This window comes from Calonectris borealis, chromosome 23 (genome assembly GCF_964195595.1).
Source record: "Calonectris borealis chromosome 23, bCalBor7.hap1.2, whole genome shotgun sequence".
NCBI classification, from domain to species: domain Eukaryota; kingdom Metazoa; phylum Chordata; class Aves; order Procellariiformes; family Procellariidae; genus Calonectris; species Calonectris borealis.
In genome coordinates, this window is record NC_134334.1 from 763,782 (window position 1) to 788,643 (window position 24,862).

Genomic DNA, 24,862 nt, shown 5'->3' on the forward strand with positions numbered 1-24,862 from the left:
GGCCGCGCCGCCCGCCTCTCCCGCCGCATGCAAATGACGGGGGCCCCGCGCCATCCCCATTGGCTGCAGCGCCGGTCGGGCCCAGCGGCGAGGCACCGCCCCCCGCGGTGCGGCACTATCGCCCTAGTAACCCTATGCCGAGCCGGGCGCGACCACCCGCGCGGGGGGGAACCGCCGCCGCTGCCGCCGCCGATTCCGCCGATTCCGCCGCCGCCGCCGCGCGCCGCACCGCTCCGAGATCGTCCCGCCGCGGTTCCTCTCCGCTGCCTGCCGGCAGGGGGGCGCGGGAGCGCGGGCGGCGGGGTGGTGAGTGGCGGCGGCGCGTGCGTCCCCCCCGGCCCGGCGCGACTTTGGTTGGGCCCGAGAAGATGGCGTCGGGGCGCGGTGAGTGCGCGGGGGGGCTCGGTCCTGCGGGCGGTGCGGGCCCGGGCCGCGCGGGCACCTATAGCCGCGCGTGGGTGTGGGTGTGGGTGTGGGTGTGGGTGTGGGTGTGGGTGTGGGGCGTAGGCGTCTACAGGCCGTGCTGTCCGCCGCGCGGGTCCGTCCGTCCTGCGCAGCACAGCACGCGTGTCCGTGGCTTTACCCCGCGGCGTGGACGACCCGCGCGCGTACACATCCCCCGGCGGGTGTAGGGGCGGGCGGGCGGGCGTGGGCAGCGCAGGTGTGCGGGCTGCCGTATGTGTACGTGTGGGGGTCTGTGCGTACACGTGCGCCCAGGTTTGTGGGTCTCTACGCATACTTGCACATACGCGTACGGGCCTCTGTGGGCACACACGCGCCTATGCGTGTGGGTCTTGTCGCACCGGAGGAGCGGTGGCTGGTGGGGCCGGGGGCCTGCCGGGAGGGCGCGTCACCATGGCCCCGGGCGGGTGCCGCAGGGCCCGGGACCCCTTCCAAACCCCTTCCCTCCGGGGTCGTCCGTGCGCGCGGCCCTGCGGCTCGGGAGCGCGTTCCCGCAGCGTGCGTTTCCCTCCTCTCTCTTCCAGCCGAGCGCTCGCCGTAGCCGACGCCGGGAGGGAGAGGCGACCTTCGGGGGAGCGAGATGAGCGAGTGGGAGCGGGTGTTTCTGCAGAACCTCGCCCTTCCTCCGCCCTGCCAGCGGAGGCGGGCTCGCCCGCCGGGCTCCACGGCTTTCCGCTGCGTCCTGAAGCACCTGGAAGGGGCTGCCCTCGCCCAGGTAGGGGGGACGTGGCTCCGCGGAAGAGCCCAGCAGCGTCTTCTTGCTGAGCCCTTGGTTTCGCCCGCTGCCGTTGCGTGGTGCCGCTGGGATTTGCTGTGTTTGTGGGCCGGAGCCCATAAAGATGGAGGTTTTCGAAACAAGGTTACCTGTTTTGGGGGGAACTAACTGTAAATCTCCCGGAAACACAAATCGGAGCCATGTCTCAATCCCATGCGTTTTTACCTGCAAACCTGAGTTAGCGTTTAATTAATTTTTAATTTAATTTTTAATTTAGGTAAGCATTTTAAAATTAAAATCTCTGGGTAGCACTTTAAAAGTCTGCTACCCCTTTATCGTATGCTTAATATTCAGTTTTCTCACTTTTGCTGTGCTTGTTCAACCTCTGGCTTTCAGAAAGGTTCTCCGGCAATGCACGAAGCTGTACGCGGCTGCGTGCCTGATTTGGGCATCAATTAGGAACTGGGAATTATTTGTCCGCTCTTACTGAAGTGTGTTTTCTGCAGTTTGGGGCCGCTGAGCTGTCACATCCCTGAGCGGGCCCGAACGCCGGCACCTCCTGTCCTGTCGTGCCTTGCAGGGAGCCGAGTACCAGCTGCGCCTCTCCCTTTTCGACGCCACCTACCACCACTTCTTTGGGAGGACGTGGAGGAGCAGCCAGCGAGCTGCCTGTGCTGCCCCACCGTGCCCAGCCAGGGCGGCTTTCAATGAGGTAGGGTGCTGGGGGTCTGCGGGTGGGCAGGGGAGCGTCCGTGCCAGCTGGGTCTTGGAAAACGCCAGCAGCCCCCTGGGAAGGGGCGGTGGGGAGCAAGGGGCAGTGGGGAGGTGGCTGGAGCTGCAGGAGCCAAGTCCGAGGAGGGAGGTTTTTAATGCATGAAGGGAAAAGCCGTCTGTGCTCAAGTTCAGCCTGGAGCTGCTCTCCTTTGGTGCTGGTTTACTCTGTCAGTCTGGTGGAAGTGGAGCTCAGAGGGCTCTGGGAGCCCACGATCAGCACGCTGAGCCGTGAGCCTTTTAAAGCAGCAAGTCCGAAGCACGTACAGGCTCTGGCCCGTGGTCGGTCGGTCTGTATGTCTGCTGTTGAGCCTTGTCTGCGGCAGTTCGTTCTCCTGCATGCAGGCAAACAGCAGCAGCCAAACCCTTTTCCCTTCTGGCGCTTCCCGATCCTTTGCCCAGGGTGCACCCCAGACACTGCCCGATTATTAAGCTTTTATTCACGGTTAATTGTAATGGGGAAATTTGGGTCTTGGGTTACCTCCGGGGCTGGGTGACGGCGTGGGAGCAGCGATGTGCTGCCGTGTGCCGCCTGCTGTGTTCAGAGCCGGCGGCAGAGAGCAGTGTTTCTTCACAAGTGGGAAGGAAGGGAAGGAGCAGCCTCCCGCCCTCCAGCACAGCACTTTTCTCTCCTTACCTGGGAACTAAACTCTCCCAAAGCCAAGCTTCCATCTGCTGCCGATACCAGCAAACCGGGGTGCCCCCTTGCTGGGGAGATCCTGCTGCCCCGTAGTGTGGACGACAGCTGAGATGTCACGTTTTCTAATTAAACTTTTGTTTCCACCTCCTCCAGTGCTCTGTGCCACAGATGAAGTGTAGCACTGATTAGAGCTGCGCTCCTTCATTTATTTAAATCGGCAGCAGAATCTGAGAGGTGTTGATGCGCGCATTTCTTCCAAGAGTGTTTTAATCGCCGGCCGACCCCTGCTGTTTTGAAGAGGGCTGTAGAAAAAACTATGGCAGAGAGTGCTGCAGCTCCCCATCTTGCCAGATGCCGGGTGGAGCTGCCTTTCTGAGCATCGTCCCTGCATTTGCAGACCTCCTGGGTGTTTGGTGTGCAGTTGGGAGCAGTTGGCAGGAGCTTCGGGGTGTGAGGGGACTGCACCTCACACTGCAGTCGCTGAATTGCATTGCCCGTGCCCTGCAGCCTGCCCTGCATGCTCGTGGTGCAGCCGCAGCGCTCTGGGTTTTGCAAAGGTGACGGGGCAGAGGAGAAGCGGTCTGCGGGCGTGATGCCACTGGCTGCCATCGCAGCTGAGCACTGGGATCTTTTAACTTAATGATATTTAGCAGTTTAGTGTTGCAAAGAGTTTAGGTACAGACGCAATTGATTTGTGAAAGGTGAGGGAAGGAGGAAAGGCACTGCTCCTCGTGCAGGAGAAGCTGCTGGCTGCTAGAGAGCTGCTTCGTGGGACCTGGCAGCGTGCGGGGGCATTGCATCCTTTGTCTGCGCAGGCTGCGCGCTGAGCTTCTGCCTGCACGTGCTGCCTGCACGTTTGCCAGCCTCACCGGAGGAGGAAGGCGCGTGGGCAGGGGACGGGGTCTGCACGTGTGGTGGGTCAAGGTGACCCCCACGCTGCATCGTCCTCATAGGGTTTAGGGGGGAGCAACGAGCCGTAGCAAAGTGTTGTTAGCGTTCACAGAGGGAACAGCAAGCCTGTTCCCTTTTTTACAAGAGATCCGCTTTAAGGGCTCTCCGTGTCTTTGCAAGGCAAGGCATCGGTCTGCAGCCAGCGGTCATTATTTCAACATTTTGCAATAAAAGATAATAGAATAACGATTTATTTCCCTGGGTTGATGCAGTAATGTCTCTCTCCGTTATCCCTTCCTGACAGCCTGTGATTACAGTAAACGTTTTCCCTGGGACACTGCGGTAATGAGTTTTTAATAGAAAGATTAACCTAGCCTTAAATCCTGTCCTGTGGAGGTGACCTGTGTCCCGTTCCCTGCTGTCCTCAGGTCCGGGCCACCCCCATCTCCCCTTCCTGCAGCAGAGGGTTTCCAGCTCTTTTGGCTTTCCCAGTGCGGGGCTGGCTATAATGCTGTAGGTCAGGGGCGTGTCGAAGCACCGCTCTTACGGGCGCGAGTTACTCTGGAAAACGGGTGTTAGCAAGAAAAAAAAAGTTAACGATGTTTGAGATCTAAGGAGGTTGAGATTTCCGAGCGGTGCTGGAGGTCATTTGCCACGAGCCACTGTCTAGAAGTTTTAATGGATGTTCTAGCCGCTGGCTGTCCAAATGCAACAGGTATTGCTCTGCCTGCAGCTGCTGCCGCCAGCTCTGAAATACCCTTTCCCTCTCCTTCCCGTCCCAGACCGTTTACTTCCACACCTCTTTGAACCACCCCGGCATCGCTGCTGTTGTGGAAGTGGTGGCGTCGGCTGGGAAAGGGGACAGGGGCTCTCGGCATCTCTCCTGCGGCTTTGGACTCATCCCCCTCTTCGGCAGTGGGTCGGAGGCGACGGACCTGGCCACCGAGGACAGAGCGTAGGTCCCCCCACCGCCACATGATGGGGCATGCCAGGAATTGGTGTGGCAACGTGCAGGGCTGCTTTGGGGGGAAGAAGGGTGGTCCGGGGGCTGCAGAAACAGAGCCAGCGTTTAGAAACCTGGAATTCGTCACTGCTGGGGAAGCAGTGATGGGTTTGTAAGTGATGCCTGTTCTTTCCCTAAAGGATAGGGGTTTTACCGCGGGTACAGAGTAGGAAGGTGGTTTCTTACTGTGAGCAGAGGCATTGTGGAAGATGAAGATGTGCTTCAGGGTGGATTTACTGACCACTGCGCTGCTCTTTGCTTTCAGGCTGAAGCTGTATCATGGGACACCGCGTGCCTTACTGCACCCGCGCTTCCAGGACCCCATGGAAAGTAAGCAGCAGCAAGACATTGTGTCTTGCTCCTTTCTTGGGGGCCTCTCTTTTCCAAATGAGTATCATGTGTGTCTGGTCAATGCAATATGTGATCTGTGCCCTGGTAGTGCTAAGCAGACCTGCCTTACTGCCAGCTGGGAGAAGCCTGGCCGGGCAAACCCAGGTTTTCCTTTGCTCCCAACATGTGCGTTCGTGGATAATGATTTCTTCAATGGTGGCACCGTGAAGCTGTCTCCCCCTGTTTTGGTCATTTTGGGATCTTTTCTCTTTTTCAGAGAACAAATACCTGACGGTGATGGAGAAGAGCCACCTGCAGTACACCTTGAAGCCCCACCAGCCCTTGGAGACGATATTTCACCTCCTTCCCGAAAACATTCTGATGTCTGGGCTGCAGACCGTTCCCGGCTTGCTGCCGGCGCATAGAAACGCGGGTAAGGGCTCCTTCCCTTTCCCTGCTGCCTGCCCTGCTCCTGCTGAAGGCAGCAGGCCCTCGGGGAGGCTGCGGGCAGGGCTGGCAGGGCACTGGCATGAAGTTTCTGGGAGCACCAACGGGTTCTCTGCAGCGCTGCCCCTTGGCAAGAGCATCTCCCCTGCGTGGGCCGGCGGGGCTGCAGCCCTTTCATTCATAGCTCAGCCTGAAAGAGGTCAAAATGGCTTTGGTCTGTTCCCCGTCCATTAATTGCTTTGCTCCTTGGAAGCTGCTAGGGATAACTGATGGTTGGTTTAATTACAGTTGTTCAGCGGAGTCTTAGGAGAAGCCCTTGCAGGTTGTTTAAAGTCGTCCTCCTCAGTGGTGGGGCTCAGGATCGCTGTGGGGCTGGCAGGTTCGGGGGGACGAGCTCTTGCACACTCCGCCCTCATTAATCTTTCCCTGTGGGCAGCAGCCTTGCTGTTCGAGCTGCTGCGATTAAAATTATGTGATCTGAAGATTCAGAGGGTAAAAAGTACTCTCAATTCTGCCGCTGAATTATTCTTCAGCTTACTGCCTGGAAAACCTTGCTGCTAACCATTTTGAGGGTTGTAACTGTTAATGTTAAAGCTGAGCAAGGTCTCCAAAGCAGCCGAGTCCTCGGTGCTGCTGAGACCACTGCTCAAAAGCAGAAGAGGGAAGAGCCAGCGTCTTGCACGGCAGGGCACCTCAGCACTACAGTGGCGGAGGCTTTGTTAAGTAAACAGATCCATTGACACCGAAGGCGTTAGGTATTTCTGCGTCTCTCCCGGGCGTAAAGACGTGTGTGTGTGCCAGGGAAGCCGGGGATCCCACACACGACCACGACCTCTCCCCAGTGCTGCTTTTGGCTCAGGTCCGGCACTGCGGTCCCGGTGACGTCCCCCCAGCTGTGGCGTGACCTGTGGCAACTGCCTTGTCTTTTCAGGTGACTGTTTGCAGAAACCCCGGCTGATGAAGCCGGTCACCTGCTATCTGGAGAGACTGTCTGTCCAGCTGTACCCTTCCTTGGAGGAGTTTGAGGAAGAACTGCTGGACTTACTGAACAGCGATCGCTTACTTAAGGTGGTGCTGATGCAATTACGACAGGGGAAAGCACAGTGCGCGAGCAGTAATGCCGGCGCTTTGTTTTTGGGCAGAGTGGAAAGGTTCAGATAAATGGCACTCGTGTATTTGTTTCACTTGGAGTCTCTGATTTTTTTTTGCTTTACTGCTGGATGAGTGCACAGGTGTTCCATGCTGGGTTTGCTTTGAAGATCCAGAACTAATAAGCAGAATTTGGGTTTGCTTTGCTATGGAAAATGCAAAGATAAGATGCAGTGCTAGTTGTAGTACATCACTTTAGGAACAGCAGTGCTCAGTGCGCAGTAAGGACCGCTGGCCGAGTCCTTCTTTATTTGCCAGATTTGCACCAACTCTGCCATAAAGACGAAAGACTTTAATATCTGTCAGCTGCTGGGGGGTGGGTCCTGTTCTTTTTGAGTTTGTGACGGATTACCTGAATTTTCCTGACCGCGGGGGCACAGGGAGGGAAGTTAAACCACCCCGTGCCGCCTCGCTGCCCGAGCTGGAAAACTTGCCTGTCACAGGCTAATGCTGCGCCGGACGGCAACGGGGTGATGGTTCGGGAGCGGCGGCTGCATGTCGGCGTCCACAACGGCCTGCGCTTCGTCCAGGTGCCGCAGGTGGCTGTGCTGGTGCCAGAGGCAGAGGCGGCGCGGGGCAGCTGCCTGGGGGTGCCGGGCTCTGGAGCCAGGTAAGGGGGAGACCCTCCGGCACCGCCGGTGCCGCTTTCCTCCTGCCTTGGGCACTGCCCACAGCTGCTTCTCCGTCCCGGCGCAGGGTTGCGGGTCAAGCCCTGGTCCTGAGGAGCCGCATCCACCTGAGCGAAATGGTCCTTCACCCGGCGTTTGGGGTTTGCTTCCAGCTGGAGTACGTCATCTGCGCCTCGGGGAGAGCCGATGGGAAGGTAGGGCATGCACCTCGTCTCCGTCCCTTATTAAAGAGTGGAGATCTGCCGCTGGGGGAGCGAGCCCTGCTGCGTAACTCCGTCCTCTGCCCCTGTTTCGCCGTCCCGCACCCCCAAGATGCAGCAGCCCCTCGTCACGTGGCCACGCTGCCTAACAAACAGCCCCAAAAGTGTCCAGGTGCTTTCCACAGCGCTGCACGAAATATCCTGCAAATGGCCTTATTGAATCATTTTAATTATATGCGGTTACATTTCTCCACCGTGTATATGTAGATGGAGAAATGTAGCCTGCAGCAGTCCCATAGCATTCTGGCTAGCTAATTTGGAAATTTTCAGCTTTTTTTAATTCAAAAAAGGCTTTTCTTTTAGGGTTTAGATTTACGCTGAAATGAAGTTAACCCCTCCCGCTCTTTTTTTTTTTTTTTTTCCCCCTTCTGTGAATGCTGAGGTTTTTCTGGGAGCTTCAGCCTGATTTTGTCTAGACATTAAAGCCAGGAGAAGTCTCTGTATTGACTGCAGAGACCACACTCGCCTACTTACCGATCATTTACACATATTTTGGTTTAATCTTTTCACAGGTTAAACCCAGCTTAGCGAGCCCTTCAGTCTTCCCTTCCAGAGACCCTTTGCTATTGGAGCCATTAGCTCGTAGTCTGGCTGAATCAATGGCCGTGGGTTCGTTAGGAGGCCCTAATCGTCCCGCTAAATGCTCATTGAAAATGCAGCAAGTGTCCTCTCTTGTTAGAGCTGTCCAGGGCAAAACTGCAGGGAAAATGGGTATTTATAAAGTGGGACGCGCATGCCAGGTCAGAGGGATTTGTATTGAGGGGGAGAGGTGAAACTGAGCCTTGCTGTTGGAAATCATGTGTTGGGTTCAACTCCTTTAAAAAGCTGAAACCCGAGGACCGCGTAGATTTGGGGCTCCAGACGCAGAGCTATTTGTTTGGCTGTGCTGGGTGCCGGGAGCGCTGGCCGGAGTGGCGGTGGAGCTGGTTCCTGCGGTGCAGCCCTTGGGCAGAGCAGTTAATCCCAAAGCCGCTTGCTGAGCTGATTGCCTTGTCCTCCATGCCATAATTAGCAGGCTGCGAGGGGATTGCGAGCGCTGGTAGAGACCGCTCAGGTTGCTTCTGCACCTCTCCTTCAGTTAAAGGGGAGGCTGTGGACGTGCCCAGGTAAGTGCAAGCCTTTACGCTGCCTTTGCCGTCTGCCAGGGATGGGGGTCAAATGTGTCCCTTAATGCAGCTGCTTGAGTGAGGGGGTTGCAGCCCGTCGGTTGGGTGCTGGTGTCTTTCTCAGCTACATGTGCTAAATACATACGAGGGTTGAAAACACTGTTAGTTTTGAAAAGCATTATATTGTGCTTTTATATTATATCAGCATTGTATTATGCTGATCCATAATCTAGAGTGTAGTCCCTTGTGTAACTTGGTGAAGGGATGAGATACGATTACCTGGAGCGCGGGTGCCTGATGTGCTGCAACCGCAGCCTGCAGGAAGGGGAATAATGTCAGCGATGGGCTGGGTGAACGGGGTAAGCGCAAGAAAAACCAAAGAGTACCCGTGTGGGAAGCGTGGTACGGGGTTTACAGGGAGAAAGTGGGATTCATACCTGTGTGCAGCTGTGGCTGTGAGTTTGTGGTCAGCCTTGAGGAGGTGAAATCACATAGGAAGGCGCCGGTTCTGCCTGCGGCGCTGCTGGCAGAGGGAAGAGAAGCAAACCTTGAAACCGTGCAGGCTGGCTCAGTGCTCTTTCACTGAGAGGTCTCGCAATCCTGGGTCCCCTCCCTGGGACTGACGTGTCCCTCTCCGTCAGAGAAGCATTCCTGGTGCTCCTCAGAGCCTGCAAAGGGATGGGAGCAGAAAGGTGTGCTCAGTGGGGGGGAAAAATGAGTGCAAAAGAGAAATAAGGTGCTGGAAAGTGGAAGATCGCCAGAATGGGTTGAAGGGGAGTGGTTTCCGCGACGCCGGAGCCGGGCGTGGGAAGGCGTGGTGGGAGATCAGAGCCCGCGTCTGTCTGGCAGCACCCGCTGCCCCATCCCGGCGGTGAGGCGGGGGTGCCCAGCGCTCACTGTGCTCCCCTCTGCTCCCCCCCCAGGCCCTGCCCGGCAGCGCCCACGGCGAGGTGGCCGATATGCGCTCGGTGCGCTGGGCTGTCTGGAGCCCCGTCCTGGGCGCCGGCGAGGCGGAGGTGGTCCTGCCCCTGCGCGGCGGCGCCCGCCGCGGCCCCTGCCAAACCTTGGTCTACCGGACCCCGCTGAGCAGCAGGAGCTCCCGCCAGGTAAGGGCTTGTTCTGCACTGCAAATACACGGGGACATGGCTGGTGCTTGGACAGCCTTGCTGTTAGAGAGGCTCTTTGCCGAAACCTTTGTAAGTGCCCAGGCGATGGAGAAGCTCTCTGCAAATCTGCGAGTGAATGAAGAGGCGTGGGAAGAGGAGGGTGACAGCCCCCCACCCCCTGCCGACGTGCATCTACGCTGATAGATAGTGCACTTGATGTCCAGTGCTGCTTGACCTTAGTTACTGCAAGCGTGCAGACTGAGCTGTCACATAGGTGGCCAACACAGTTATTTATCACGATACTTCTTAGAGGCCACCGTGACCTGAGCAGGTTTATTCTGAGTAATGCACATGCAAAAGACGGACCTCGCTCCCAATGTTTATCTGCAAAAGGAGGTTAGGACTGGGGCGAAGGAGTCACAGGGTGGTGGCCAAAATACAGCCGTGGTGCTAAGCTGCACGGGTTGCTCTCTGCCATGGGCAAGGATGGACGGACGGACGGGTGGGTGGGTGGGTGTCTGCAGAACTTGCTCTGTAAAGTCTCATGCCGGGTGGTGGTGGGTGGACTTGGCAGGTGTGTGTGTTTGTCTCTGCAAGGACACAGGTATTTGATCACAGCTTATTGAAGTACAACCCCTTGCTAGCTCGGCCTTCAGCTTGCACCACCATTTCTCCGGCTGCAGGGCAAGAGAATCGTCTCTCAGAGGGGCAAGGGAGTCTGCGTGTAGCATGCTGTCTAAAGATATTTCATTTCCAATTTCAGGGGAAGCACGTGGAGTCTGGGACTGTCCAATTCCACGTTTCCACTGATTCAGAAGAACATCTTGTAACTGCTGCAGAGATCCTATGTAAAGACAGGGACGAGTTGGAGAAGCCTCCTACGCCGTCGCTGAGTGAGTGTTTTCCAGATCACTGACATTTAAAATACAGAGTGTGGCACTGGTGTCTGCTCAGGAGAAAAAACACGACTTCACTGAGTTTCAGTGAGCTAGTTTATGAATTACTGGAGTGAACCAAGTTTCCATCGAGTTGAATTCAGCTCTCACTTTTTAACTTGCAAAATTCCCCTGTGATAGTAGCACTGAGCCATGTGCAAAATCCCCCGAGATTTCCCGCAGGGCACCAGCCTGCTCCCGTTTCAGGTCGCTCTGATGGCATTTGGGCTCAACACCCAGAACAGCGGGAGCGGCGCAGCAGCTGCACGAGCAGTGCATTGCTTGCATTGCTCCCTGCCAGTGCCGCTGCTTGTCTTTCTGGACTCTGGATCCTTCCAGACATTGAGGACAGGAGGGATGTCAATTATAGGCTGAGGAAAAAAATAACAATCTCATTGCGCTGCCGCTCAGGGCGCGTGACAGCAGCGCGTGTTCGATCGGTGCGCACGGGCTGTGCCGGCGCTTCGTGGGGGAAAACCAGGCTGCGTATGCGTGTGTGCGTGTATGCATCTATCTGTCTGTCTGTAGTGCAGGGGTGCCAGGCGGTCAGGGTTTCAGCACCCGTCTGCTGTGTGCTGGAGGCAGAAAGAAAACTGCCATTGGCTTGGGTTTGGGCGCGGAGTTGAGTCAATGCCCTGGGCTCCTGGAAATCCTCTCTGGCTTGTTTCTGTCTGCTCCCCCCTTTCATGATCGGTGGGAAACAAACTCCCCTTTCCTCTCCAGTGTCGCTGCTGCTGCGGTTCCCATGCGGGTCTCGGTGCGATGCTGCAGATACCTAACAGCATTTAAGTATGTTTTACAAGCTTATCCGGCTCCTTGGGTGAGCTGGTAGCTGCCCTGCGGGTCGAGGCGATGCCCGGTGCCGTGGGTTCAGCGTGGGCACCTGCTCCCGCGCTGGCTCTGGTGCTGCTGCGCCTTCCACGAGATGGCAGTGGCACCATGGCTTTGCGGCGGCAAGTCCCGGCTTTCTGCCGGCGAGGAGCCGGGTTTGCTGGTGTAAGGGACTTTAGAGAGAGATCTTCACGGGTGAAATGAGAGGTCTGGCGGTGTTGGGGGTGTGCTGGGTTAGGCTCTCTGCGATATGGCTGCATCGCTGCTGGTACCTTCCTGGCACAGCTTGAAAGGTTTTCCTGGACGCCTTTCAGCTGGCGGCAGCCAGGGCATTGAGGGAGTTGCGGTGCGGTGAAGGGAGAAGCGAGCGTGCACCGAGGGTGAGCTTGCAGCCCGGCGCTGGGCTGGCGCGCTCCGGCTTGGGGGGAACGTGCTGGAGCACAAGTGGGGTGCCTGGCGAGGGGGGATGCCCTGGCAGGGCGATTCTGGGGGGTAAGCTGCGTGGCATTTCCCTGGCTCTGGGGGGCTGGTGGCCCGGGGGAGAGCTTGGGAAGCACGGCAGTGGTCCCGGAGCTGTGCCGCGAGGTAAGCGGCTGTGTGCAAGAACCAGCCTATGCCCCGAGGTGCTGAAAAGAGCATTTTATTAACTTCTTGTAGTGCTCTGTTGGAAAACATGCTGCTGTCTGGCCCTTTTGGCCGGGGGAGGCTGAGCGCACCTTCTGTTGGCTCAGCTGCTGGTAGTGCTGATGGTTCTGTCCATCGTCTCTTTACCAATGGCTGAAGCCATCCAAACTGAAAGAAAACAGTGTTTTAGACGTAAGGAAGCCAGGGCGCTTTCCTTTGTACAGCAGTCGGCATGAAATAGCTGGAATATACATGGTGGTGAAAGCAAAATAAGGTCTCGGCATCACGTGGATGCAGAGATAGAACATCTGTGCCCCTGGTCTGGTCCAAAGGACCGGCGGCTCGGCGGCACAGCGAGTTTAGCTGTGCCAGCACACGAGCCGAGCAGCCAAATATAAACACGATAAAGCTCGTGCCGTTTCGGGGCATGAATGCACAAACAGATGAAGGGAGTGACAAGAAATAACGGAGGAGCGACGAAAACCTTAAGTATCCTAGAACTTTCACGTCTCATTAAGCATCCCACTTAGGCAGCGCCGCATGGCCGTAGGGAACCGCGGCACTGTCTGGGGATGGAGGAGCTGCCTTTTGCAACAGAGTTAGCCTAATTCCCGGCAAAATAACGGATGGATCTGGAGATGTGCTGTGTTACCCCTCCAGGCAACAATCTTATTGGAAAAAATAAGTCAAATAAGTGGTTGAGAGATGGTGAGGCACCTCGATAAACTGGTCCCACCCCCAAACGTTAAAAGGGCAGGCGGGAGGTTGGAGGGGGCTTGCTGGCGGAGGGCACAGCCGTGGCGACAGGGCCTGGGGGCGATGGCGCTGCTAGAGCATCTCTCCCGTCTCTCTCCGCAGGTCTGCCGGCCCCGCCGCGAATGGCAGCCTCCCCACGGGGACTGGGGGTAAGTGCCATGGACATGGGTGGCGGGCAGCGGTGTTCCCGGGGGATGTGCTGCGGACGTGCTCCTGGTCCTGGCCGTTTTTCCTGGCTGCTGCAGCCAAGAGGCACCGAGCGTCCTGCTCGAATCCTCCTCCTACAGGGCAGCAAAACAGATCCTGACTATAATGTGCTGGGTAAAATTCCCTCAGCTCTTTTCACACCCCAAATGTATTTCTAAGGGCAGTTCTGGTTTTTGACAGCCCAGATTTGCTGGGTACTGTTGTCCCTGGTACGTGCTGACAGTGATGCATGGTTTCTTTGTGCAGAGCTACGGGGATTTAAGGAGAGCTATGAATATTGAGATCCCTCTTTATGCTTTTTTGTATCTTGATGCAGGGATCAATGCACACAAATATTTTTGACGAAATGAGATGCTTCATAAGACCGCGTTAAGCGGTTTGATCTTCCTGCTATATTTTCTCATCCCTCCCCTTGCCAGGGAAAGTGCAGCAGCTAAATAGGAAGCAGAGGTGCGAACCCACGAGCAGCCGAGCTGTGCCGCTTCTCGGCGGAGCGGTGATGCCAGAGCACGTGGCATCTCAGCTGCCTTAGCAAGGAGGGGCTGCTGGCCTGCCTCACCGCGAGGGTTCCCGCAGGACGGGCTGCCTCGGGGGGCTGCTTCCCTGTCGCGGGGCTGCGGGCGCTCACGCTCGCGCTCTCCCGCCAGCTGTCGGTGTCCCAGCTGTCGGCCCCGCCGCGGGGCAGGGGCCAGCCCCTGGCGCAGCGTGGCCGCGGCTCTCGGCAGGAGGGGGGGATCACTCACCTGGAGGCCGACGTCGGCTTGCCAGACCCGGAGCCCTGCGCCGGAGACCAGCTGCAGGCGCTGCCCTTCACCCCGCTGCAGGTGCCCATCGCTGCCGTGGGGCTGCAGGCAGGCAGGTGATGCTCGGCTGCCCTTCCCGGGCTCCTGCGCCCCCTTTGCCCGGCCCGCCGGGGTGCCCCGCGGCCGCTTCCACGCAGCTCACTCCTGTTTCTCCATCAGTTCCCGCACGCTGCTCTCCCGTGCCTCGCTGGCGCGCCTGCATGCCGCTGGCTTCCCAGAGATCCTGGACCGCAACCAGGAGCCAGTGGAAATCTCGGAGCCGTTGGACCCAGCAAGTTTCAGCCCGCAGCTGGAGGAAGCCGACCTTCTGCAAGGCAATGAAATAATCCTGCAGTTCCTGGCTTTTGGCAGGTGGGGTGGCAGCTCTTCATGGTGCCTTCTGTGGGCAGATCCCAGGGGCCTCCTGGGGGAGAGTCCTTTCCCAAAATCCCCCCCAATCCGCTTCCCCACTTGAGCGGGAGAAGTCCTTGCAAAGGTGCCGCTTTCTGCAGAGCCTTCCATGGAGGCAAAGCCCCAGAGGGTTTTACAATGATGCTCCTGTCCTTTCTGGGTACTCTTTAAATCATATTCCAATTTTTTTTATTGTATCCATTAGCTGCAATGTGATGTAAAAGCTAGTTAATGCAGGGCTTCTCCATAAACGCATATGGAGTTGAGAAAGTTGGCACCCGGGGGGGGGTGGCTTTGGCTGGATAAGACCCCAGTTGTGTTTTTTCCGTGGATGGCAGTGTGCTGCGCAAAGGTAAAACGCTGCCTTTGCTGGGCTCCTCCGTCACACCATATGGCGGGAGACAGCTGGAATTATGAAGCTTTTTGGAAAGCCAAGGCAAACCATATGCCTGCTGTCTTCAGAGAAGTCCAAATACTTGTGATGCTGCCGATCTTCTCTTGTTCTTCTGCCTCTCAGCGCGTGCCAAATGCACGAGGAGCTCGTGATGGGGAGGCAGCGCCGTGCCGTGAGCTAACCCAAACCCCTCTCCCTCCCTCAAGGGATGCCCGGGATGGCGCGGAGGGGATGTGGCCGAGGACCATCTTCCTCACCTTCCAGTTCTACCGTTTCCCGCCGGTCACCACGCCGCGGCTGCAGCTGGTCAGCACGGACGGGGGGCCGGCGGCCGGGCCGGCTATGCCGGTGCAGCTCCTCGTCCGGGTGAACAAGGATGGGACCCTTGGCACCGGTAAGCTCCGGTTTTAGCATCCTTGTGCGGCTGCTCCTCTTCCATCAGTCAGATCTGGGCTTGCCTCCGGGCGGAGGAGCAGGCCGGTGTCTGCTTTAATAGCAAACCTCTGCTAGTTTAGGTGGTACATCATGAAAAATGTTCAAAATGTCCCACATTTGAAGTAAAACACTGGTAAGTGTTGGTGGCGCGATTTGCACATCGAGGTTGCTGGCTCCTGCTGCAGCTAAGCGCCTTTGGAAAGAAAGGCAACACGTGAGAGCGCAGCACCCGGAGTGACCGGCTCTGATCTGCCTAGCTGAATGCTTTTCTTTTTTTCTTTCTTACGAAATTCTGGTCCCAAGAGACACCGAGCACTTGTGGCTGATGAAGCTCCTTCTCCACATGGAGCTGTAAATGGAAGTGAGAGGGGGGTCCATACAGACCGAGTGTTTCTGTGGGAGGGTGCCAATCCCGGGGGACCTCGGACCTTACTAATTGACCGACAGGTTCATTAAGTGGAGGAGAGTGGGTGTGTGAGCAGGCAGGCTTATCCGGAGCAGAGGAGTGTCCCTGTCCCGGCTGACATGCCGGTGGAAGCTGCATTTCCATGACGATGCTGCATGTCTCGCAGGGCCGCCGGGCTTGCAGCTAAAATACATGGTGGATCCCGCTTTCCTGCGAGCTGGGGAGCAGCGCTGGTTTGTGCGGTACCTGGCCGAGCACAGCCTCCAGATTGACGTCTGGGATGGAGACTCCCTGCTCCTTGTTGGGTCCGCTGCTGTGAAACTGGAGGTATCGGCTAAATTGAAGGTCTTTCCCCTTAAGCCCTCAGGACTGCTAACGATGAAGGAGACCCCCTGCTTAGCGTGCAGGAGTGTTAAGAAAGAGCCTGACTTTTCCTTTGGTCCCATGTTGAGATGCTGTTGCATTACCCTCACGTCTTTAGTAATCGAGTTGCTGTCAGCCCCTCTGTGTAACCGAGACCGATGTCAGCCTGACAAGCCCCTAATCACGGGATTTGTCATCTTCTCCTCGAAAGTGATGGCAAAACATTAACTTTCTTCCACTTCCCTGGAACTCCTGCAGTATTCTAGGGCTAAACCCCCCAAACCTAGGACATCCAGAGACATCCTTACTCAGGCCCCTTAACCCCCCAGACCTGACTTTCCCAGTAACTCGTTACCCCTTGCCTGTCCTTGCTTGTCCCCAGCCCCTGCTGCGCCAGGGCCGGGCAGCCGTCAGGACCCACCACGAGCTGGAGGTCGCCACGACTGAGTACGAGCCGGACGTGACGGTGATGGGCCGGGAGGCGCTGCGGCACGGCGCCCTGCGGCCCCTCGGCGTCCGCGTGGCAGTGAGGGGCCGCCTCCACCTCTGCCTGGCCAACATCGGTAAGAGCCCGCTGCTCACGCAGCCGAAAGGCTTGGGTGCTGGCACTGGTGCCCCACAGCGCGCGCCCCTCGCGGGTACCTCCATGGGTACCTCCGGTGCTCGGCTCCGGGCGACACTGGGCTGCGGGCAGGAGCGTGCGGCTCCTGGTGGTGCTTGCGGTCCCTTCCACTTGCTCGGCTGCAAATGCCGGCGCGAGGTGGCTGGGAGGCCGGCGGTGCAGGGTCAGCGCCGTGCAGTTAGGTGCTAGCAAACAGCGTGGGGCCACGGGGGGAATGTACAGCATGTGCAGGGCTGTACCCGAAAGAAAACCACACTTGTAAGAATGTTATTCTTCCCAGAACCTGCTGGCTGCTTTTATTTCATATATTTAATTCCCTGTCCTATAAATGTGCAGTGACTCCAGGTTTTAAAATCTTATCTTCAGAAGAAAGATTAGCTCCATTATAAGATATCTTAAATTGTTGTTTCCATACTTTGTCTGCAAATGGATGATAAGCTTCTGGGAAGGAGAATCTGATATTCACAACCCAGGGAGAGGTTTAACTCGCACCCCGCCAAAGAAGAGAGGGAGAGAGGAAGCAGAGACGCTGCACCAGGACAACAGCCACCCTTTGATTGTTTTTTTTTTTCCCTGTCCTCTTTTTTTAAATTTCAAAATACTGTTGTTAAAAACAGTATTGAAAAGCTTGGTGCCCCTGCCCGAAGGATGGGGACGGGATTTGTAGGCTGGGTAAATACCCGATGGGTTTAGAGCCTCGTCCGGCTTTGCTTGGCATAACCTTTGTGGGAGCGTGGGTGGCAGCAGGAGTGGGGAGACGTGGCGGTGCGTGGCCGTGCCGCAGCCCGGGGATGGAGAACACAGAAATGAAAACCGGAGCTGGTGAGGGCTCAGCGGTGACTTGCTCGGGATGGCGCCGTGCTTTTGCTGCTGCTCCACCTCTGGGTGGCTGGTGTATGGTGGTAACAGCAACAGGCTCTGGAGGGAGCGCCGTAGGGCCCGCAGAGCATCGTTAGCAACCAGATATTTGCTCCTGCTTTTTTAAATTATCTGTAAAGAACTGCAGTGAGGATAAAAATTTGCAGTAGATTTTATAATAATGAAAAACGGATGGTTTCAACTCACCCCTGACTCTGCTCGTGGCAGGCCACCCATGCGAGGAGACCCCGGGGCAGCTGCCGGCCCCGCTGCCATCCCGCTCCCGCCTCGTGCCCGCACCGGACGGCACCAGCAGCATCCTGGGCGGCAGCTGGTTCTCCCTGAACGCTGCCGGCGGTGAGTCCTGCCGGGCTGGGGCTCGGCCCGTCCCCCTGTGCCGGTTCGGGTTGGCAGGGTCTCTGCCGGTCTCCGCTGCCATGGTGGCGGTGCTTTGCCCCCAGCTGTGGGGTGGCTGCCCGCTCCGGTGCTCCCCTTCCTGGCCCTGCAGCACTGTGGGGGACCCTCGGGGCCACGCTAATTGGGGGTCCCTTGTCGGTGCCTCGGTGCTCTCTCCCCACAGGCGGGCGGGTGTCGCGGGCGCGGAGGCTGGCCGAGGTGGACGGCGAGCTGGCAGCCGCGCTGCACAGCCGCCGGCCAGAGGGGAGGCTGGCCCCCCCAGCTGCGCCCAGCGAGGCCGCGGCTGCCCGTCGGCGCAAGCTGCGGCGCATGGCGCTGGTGCGTCAGCAGGAGCACGCTGGCGGCGAGAGGACGCCCCAGCTCTCGGTGAGGAGAGGGGTGCCGGGGGCCGGGGATGCTGCTATGGCGCTGGGCTTATGGTCCCCTCCCTCCCTCCTGGCAGGGCTGGCAGGAGCAGCGTGCCCGGCACATGCGGGACCTGCAGATCATCGACGCCTATCGGGAGCACATGAAGGGCGAGAGCATCTCCCGGATGCTCAGCCAGGCCATCACCGCCACCCACACCGTGCACGCCGTGCTGGGGACGGCCCAGTTCTTCGAGTTCACCCTGAAGAACCCCTACGGCGTCCAGCACACCGTGACCATCGAAGTCGACCACCCCGAGCTCAGGTGGCGGCCGAAGTGGGATCTCGCCCGTGCGCGTGGGGAGATGCCAGGGTGGCACTGGCTCCCGACCAGTCCTCACCAGCACCTCTGCTGCTCACTCCCCCAGTGTCGTACTGGACCCGAGAGAGTGGCGCCACTTCAAGGAGCTGACCAAGAGCGTTACGCCGGTGGAGGAGGAGATGTTCCACCTCCGTGATGACCTCAGGCCTCAGGTCTACCTGCGCCCCAACGAGACCGTCCGCATCCCCTTCAAATATCAGACCTTCTCTGCAGACCCCGCAGTTGTCACGGCGCAGGTAGTTGCGGGCCCCCGTTTTGAGCTGTTCCCAGTAGGAAGCGTTTCCCTCGGCTGCGTTTGCCTATGCAGGGCAGGGCGGTACCGCCGTGGGGAGCACTGCGCAGCTGTAGCGGTGCTGCATCCCGAGGCAACCTGCTCTTGCACCCCGCAGGGGCCGGCAGGGCTGGGCGCCGGTGCCAACGCGGCCGCCCGCTCCCTGGGGAAGAGCGGGGCCGGGCGGACAAAGCACATCCAGGTGAGGGAGTCGGGTGAAAATGCTGCTCGAGGGGCTGCGTGGGAGAAGCATCGCTCTTGCAAAACTCCGTCCCTCTCCCGCCGGCCCCCTGACAGGTCTCCTTTGAGGTGAGCGGGGGGAAGCCCATCGCACTCCTGCGGGTGAAGGTGGAGCCGCAGCCCCACGTGGTGGACCAGACCTTCCGCTTCTACCACCCGGAGCTCACCTTCCTGAAGAAGACCATTCGGCTGCCCCCCTGGCACACCCTCCCCGGTGAGCCTGCGGCGTGCCCGGCGTGGGCGTGGGCTCGGGCTCTTCCTCGTTAGTCAGCATCCATGGTTCATAGGGGCCTTTCTGGAGGCATGGGTGGCATCCAGAGGGCTTGTCTCTGCTTCTTTGTCCTTTCACAGCCTTGGGCTCCCCGCTCCCTTTTCATCGTCTTGCCTGCATTAATTTTGTATTTAATTCCCTGCACCAGTATGCCCATGTAGTTTGCTGGTAGCCTGGCATAAGGGATTCTGGTCTGCGGCTGCATGGGGTGCAGGGTAGCAAGCACAAACAGAGAAAATGCTGAATACGATTTCACCTCGGTCTCTCTCCTCTGCAGGCGCGCCGGTGGGGATGCCGGGGGGGGAGCCCGAGATGTTTGTTCGCTGCAGCGACCCTGACATCATTTGTGAAACCAAAAATATGGTACCGGTTACGCTTCGGCATCGGTCTGTCCTTTGTGACCTTCCGCTGTGGGTTGTTTTCGTCAGCAGAGAAATGCCTTGCACCCACGGAGCATCCCCATTTATCAGCCCGTGGTAGTGAAACACTGGCAGTGATGAAGCCGGAGTTGCCCTTTATTCCCAATTAAAAGGAGCCGTGTTGTTTTTGCGGTTGAAGCTGAATGCTGCACCTTATCGCTTTGTGCAGCAGCCTGTATTCGCTTGTTCTTTTGAGCAAATGCCGGAAGATTAACATGCTGGGGAAAAGCAGCCTTTTGTCGGGCGTGGGGTAGACCTTCCCCGCTGCTTGGGGAATTCACAGCTGCTTTTTTTGAGGTGTGCGGCGGGGGGCGGCGCGTCCTCTGATCGCCCAGCAGAGCATCTCTCCGCTGGGTGATGCTGGGGCAGTGGGGAGGGCCCTGCCAGGCTGAGGTGCTCTTGGGCCGAGCCTGGCTGTTGGTCTGCATCCCTCCCCAAGCGCAGCCCGTGCTTTGCAGTGCCCAGCAAAGGCTTCCTGGGCTTGCTTTGCAGCTGGGGGAGGTAGAAAGGAAAAATAAACTTGCACACATACGTGCAGATGGCGACGAAGGGTAGTTGCTAATTGCCGTTGCAGAAACGCGTTAGTATGGTAATTGGATTATGGCTTGTTAGAAAACTTGGGGAAAATTTGCCAAAATTTGATTACAGATGCAAACCTGGAATGCGATAGTCATTTGTATCCTCTTTTGTAATTAAAAATACTGTAAGAGCTCAGCCAAGCTGTATAATAACTTAATAATATAGTTTAACTAGATGCTGAAAGCATCTGCTTTCGTAAGTGGGTTGGTGGCGGGTTTTTCCGTTAATGGGAAGGAAACCCTGGAGTCCTCATTAGCTGGTTTGATCTCGAGGTTAACTGTTGGAACGATGCTCTGATTTCTGCACGCAGGGGCCTGGGGAGCCGCAGGACATCTTCTTAAAAGTAGCCGGAGGACCAAGCCCGCAGATCAAAAAGTTCTTTGTTGCTATTTATACGTAAGTAGCAGGACCCCAAAAAGTGAGAAACACTAACCCCAAGCACGTGGCAGGGCAGGAGGGAAGCTCGTGCCGCCCTTTCCTTGCTCGCGGTTTCCCGAGCCCGGCCAGCTTCGCTGAGCAGCAGAAAGCTGGGCAGGAGGCTTCCCCAAATGTTTGCAGCTTGGGGTTTTACATCGTTCTCTTTTCCTCTAAATAATCCCTGGCCAGAGTACCTCTGGTGTGCAAGCTAATGCCTTCTGAGCCAGCCAGGCTGTCTCTGTGTCAGACGATGCTGTTACATGAGCTTTAGGAATGGGGGAGACTGAAATCGAGGTCCTTAAAAGTTTTCCCAGAGCTTGGGCTCCCCACTTGGCGTTCGGCTGCTCGCCCTGAGCCCGCGGTGCCGTCGGCGAGCCCCGTCCGTCTGTCTTTGCTGCAGGGACGCCTGGCTGGCGGCGCCCGTCCAGATCTGGCAGTTCTACCTGCACTCGCTGCAGCGCCTGGACGTCAGCTGCACAGCCGGGCAGCTCGCCCGCCTCTCCCTGCTGCTGCGGGGCACCCCGGCCCCGCGGAGGGTGCGGGCGTTCACCTCCCACCCCCAGGAGCTGGAGGTAACCCCCCGCGGGCGGGCTCGGGGCTGGCAAGGTCCTTCGCGGCTGCGGCGAGCTGGGGGCTGGCCTGGACCAGCCTGGTGAAATCCCCTCCGGAAAGGGAAAGGCAGCCCACTCGGAATTATGAACAATTTACTGCCGTAAAGTGTTTGCGATAATTATCTTTTGATTAGAGCTGTCATGTGTAGGATCATCGGCACGAAACCCCGGAGGGCAAATTGTCTGCGTTAATGAGACCATCTGAAGACTAACAATTTCTTTACAATTCGTTCGGCCATAATTGCGAATGTGAATAATAAAAGGCACAAAAACTCCATCGCTGTCCTGTAAACAAAAGAAAAAGTCTGCCCGGGCGAAGCCGGCGAGGGGAGGGAGTCCCCGGGCTGGGGAGGCGCTGGCTCTCCCCGCGTGGCTCTTGTCCTTCCCGGCACGAAGCCAGTCCTGGTGTGTTCATGTAGGTGGGATTCGGAAGCGGAGGCATAGGTGCAGAGGTTTTTCAGAGCAATCGGGTCTGGTTAGTACTCCACGCTGGAGGTCGCGGAGGTGCGATAGGCCTCCGCAGGTGGCTGCAGCTCCCGGTGTTGGTTTCCACAGGTGGATCCGGACGGACCCTTCCTCCTCCCTGCCAACGGCATCCAGGACCTGTACATTGGCGTGAGGCCTCGGCGGGCTGGCAGCAGGTTCATCTACCTCAACCTGGTGGACGTGGAGTCCCACCAGCTGGTGTCCTCCTGGCTGCTCTGCCTGTCCTGCAGGCAGCCCCTCATCTCCAAGGTACGGCGGCTCTCGCGCCGGAAAAACGCGGTGATGGCGCTGGACCGGCGGTCGTGGTCTGGCCAGTAACGCGGGGCTGTCTCCTGCTTCTTCCTTCTTCTTACATCTGTGGGTGTTTTGGTGCTTGCTACCCTGAGCACACATTCAGCCCTCGAGTACTCGAATAACCTCACTGAAGACCACGGTAAAATGTCTTTCAGGCTGTTCTGAAGGCAGTCCCATGCTGAGGAGTGTCAGCTCTGCAGTATCCCCGGTTGTGAAATTAAAGCTACAGCATGCTGCTTCCTATTAGCACTGTGCTGGCGGAGGCCTTGCCTCAAAGATAGAAAATTAGATTTCCTGGCTGATGTGTTCCTTTTAAAAACGTTTTCCCGAAACCCTCGGTACCGGGGGAAGTTCAGACTGGCTTTTAAACCGATGCCCCAGCATCCTGCCAAGTGCCAGCCTGCCTCCTGGTGCTGTGGGGCGTTATCTGAGCGAGTGCTACGGCTCTCCCTGTAGATGTCCATTAATTAGCTGGAGAATGAGCTGGCCGGTCCCAGCTGCTCCCCCAGTCCTTTGTTCGGGCTTGTAATTACTTCTGTGAATGTGCCAGTGCTGGTGGCAGCGCAAGGAGGATGCTTTTGCTTGAAGGTGGTTTCTTTATACCTGCTGGTAGAGATCAAATGTAAGGTAGAAGGGGAGAGGAGGGGACGTAAGGCAGTGTGCCCCCGAAATGCCCCCCGTGGTGCGTCAGTGCAGGAGGCAATTCTCTGTGGTCGGTTTGGGGGAGCGCCCGTTGTTCTCTCCGCGGTCTGTGCCGCCTCTGCCACGGCTTGTGCTCAACCCGCAGGCGTTCGAGATCTCGCTCCCCGCGGGAGGCGGGAGAGGCTGCAACAAGCGCATCACCTACACCAACCCCTACCCCTCGCCCAGGCTCTACTTCTTGTGCACCAACCGGCCCGACCTCCTGCAGTTCAAGGAGGACTCCTTCGAGGTACGTGGGTGCCGCCGGTCCCCCCCTTCCCAGACCCCTGCGCTCATGGGGCTGGACCACGCGATGCGCGGAGCAATGCTCGGTGGGTGCAGGGCACGACGTGATGCTCGGCGGATGCAGAACATGCTGCTGCAGGAGGGCACGCTAGCCTGGGAAGGGTGGGCACACTGCGGGGTCCGTGCCGGGTCCTCCCGCCCGTTCTCCTGCAGGTCGCCGGCGGGGAGGTGTACACCATCGGCTTGCGCTTCGCCCCGAGCCAGGGCGCGGGTGAGGAGGAGATCCTGATTCACATCAACGACCACGAGGACAAGAACGAGGAAACCTTCTGTGTGAAGGTCCTCTACCGGTGAGGTTGCCTGCCCGCCGCAGCGACGCGGCTGTCATTGCGCCGGGAGCGCTGCCTCGGGGATTCCTGTGTCTCTCTGATGGGGGGTTGTGAGGCTGGTCCCCTCGTAGTCACCTCACCAAGCTGGGAGGTATTGCTGTCCACCGGGATCCCCGGGCATTGCCGTGAGCGCCGGTGGTGCCACACGGCTCCATCTGCACAAATGGGGGAGAGCGAATGTATTTGCTACCGTGTGTCGCAATTGCAGGATGTCTTTATTTTTGTTAAGCATTGCTATATTTTAGGCGTGTTGGAATCTTTTTTTAACTTAAAAAGTTTTGCAGATCTGATTCTGCTGAATATTTTTAAAGTATTTTGTATTCTACAGTGAGTTTTGCACACACTGAAGCCGTTTTCTGGGATATTTTGATACTTTTTACTCATCCTAGATCAATTAAACTTGCTGCGCAGAACTGGCAGTGTGTGGCGGCATTTTCTTCTGTGGGAGGTGGAAACCCTTGGGGTCCCTGTCCTGCGGAGGCGAGTGCTGGGCTCGCCCTGCGCACTGCGGTGGGGAGCCCTGGGGGTCCCATGCACCACCCCCAATTCCCTGGAGCATCCCAGGGGTCTGGGCAGGGACCATGGAGGGGAATGACGGGAATACAAGGTGCGGGCTGACGCCTCCGGGGCTGAGGGATGATGGCCCTGTCGCGGTGCGTTGTAATCTTGTTGGGTACTAAAGGGCTCCCCCCGTTCCTCACCAGTTCGTAGCACATCTGTCACTGTTCACTCCTGCCGTGATGCATTAGGTTCACCGTCTGGAGGGGGAAGAACCCAGAGAGGTGAGAAAAAAGGCTGTTGAGGCAGGCAAAACGGGGGAGGATCTCCTGTGGGGGTGGCTGGGGGTCCCTGCCCCTGGCCATGCCCCTCTGCTGCCACGGCCGGGCGATGGGCAGAGCCCCGGCGGGCAGCCCACCACCCCCAGGAGAGTTGTGCCCCTGTGAGCGTTGCGTCGCTTCTCTTTAGGGGGTTGGAGGCTGATGAATTAGTAGCCTGGATGGACTTGTGTGCCGAGTTCCTCTGCCTCCCTAGGACTGATCGGAAATGACAGCTAATATTTTAAAAATTATTATACTGTCTGCAGCACAGAGAGGCCCCTAAGTTGGGTTATTAAAGTAGATTAGCTGAATAATTTTCATTACATTTTCATACAACGATATTTCTTGAGGCTTATGAATGAGCTGGTGCTGCACCCTCGGCCGCGGCAGAGGAGGCAGCCCCAGGGGTGCGTTGAGCGCCAGGCGGTCACAGCCGCCGGTACGTGATGTGCCGGTGGGCAGGGGACGCCGACGCAGGGACTCGAGCTGAGCTGCTGTTAAGTGCCACCGGCCGCTGCAGCACACGGCTCTCCTTGCCAATACACGTAAGATGCGCCTGGCCACGAGCAGCCCGGTGGGCACCGGCGTGCGGGCAGGGTGCTGCCCGCTCCCCTGGAGCGCCCGGCCGTGTCCTGGGTTCGACCTGAAATCTGCAGAAACAGCGCGGCCGTTGAAGAGAAGTTGAAGACGACTTTCCCGGTAGGAGCTGGAGGTGTCTCGAGTCCTGGCTCCTTCGGGAGGGACCTGGCCACCCACGGCTGCTCCTCCTTTGCAGGAGCCTCCAACAGCACTGGTTTAAGAAACCGACGTGAGAGTTTGTCACCTTTTAGTGGTGTAAGGGTGTGTGGGAAAACACTGCGCAGT

General features: G+C 57.9%; 1 protein-coding gene across 3 annotated transcripts; it reads left to right on the forward strand.

The window, feature by feature from the left end:
• Positions 1 to 122: 122 nt before the first annotated feature.
• NPHP4 (nephrocystin 4) lies at positions 123 to 23,593 on the forward strand. Of its 3 annotated transcripts, none has more exons than XM_075172173.1 (29): positions 123 to 384; positions 987 to 1,177; positions 1,758 to 1,889; positions 4,262 to 4,434; positions 4,748 to 4,812; positions 5,090 to 5,245; positions 6,191 to 6,327; positions 6,789 to 7,018; positions 7,105 to 7,231; positions 9,327 to 9,509; positions 10,273 to 10,402; positions 12,758 to 12,804; positions 13,510 to 13,721; positions 13,825 to 14,016; positions 14,656 to 14,843; positions 15,457 to 15,617; positions 16,036 to 16,216; positions 17,362 to 17,490; positions 17,714 to 17,916; positions 17,993 to 18,219; positions 18,323 to 18,512; positions 18,666 to 18,749; positions 18,845 to 19,001; positions 19,336 to 19,421; positions 20,367 to 20,452; positions 20,874 to 21,045; positions 21,640 to 21,819; positions 22,652 to 22,795; positions 23,005 to 23,593. In XM_075172173.1, the coding sequence occupies exons 2-29, from the start codon at positions 1,043 to 1,045 to the stop codon at positions 23,143 to 23,145; spliced, it is 4,248 nt and encodes a 1,415-aa protein (XP_075028274.1). In that variant the 5' UTR covers positions 123 to 384; positions 987 to 1,042; the 3' UTR covers positions 23,146 to 23,593. The 3 variants fall into 3 exon arrangements, with proteins under 3 accessions (XP_075028274.1, XP_075028275.1, XP_075028276.1); XM_075172174.1 differs by having other exon boundaries at positions 6,852 to 7,018; XM_075172175.1 differs by having other exon boundaries at positions 6,939 to 7,018.
• The last annotated feature ends 1,269 nt before the right edge of the window (positions 23,594 to 24,862 follow it).

Bases quoted from the DNA above. Each gene is read 5' to 3' on its own strand.
- NPHP4 (XM_075172173.1), top strand. From the start codon at position 1,043: ATGAGCGAGTGGGAGCGGGTGTTTCTGCAGAACCTCGCCCTTCCTCCG. The intron at 12,805-13,509 runs GTAAGTGCCATG...CTCTCCCGCCAG, and splicing joins CCTCCCCACGGGGACTGGGG to CTGTCGGTGTCCCAGCTGTC. The intron at 17,491-17,713 runs GTGAGTCCTGCC...CTCTCCCCACAG, and splicing joins CTCCCTGAACGCTGCCGGCG to GCGGGCGGGTGTCGCGGGCG.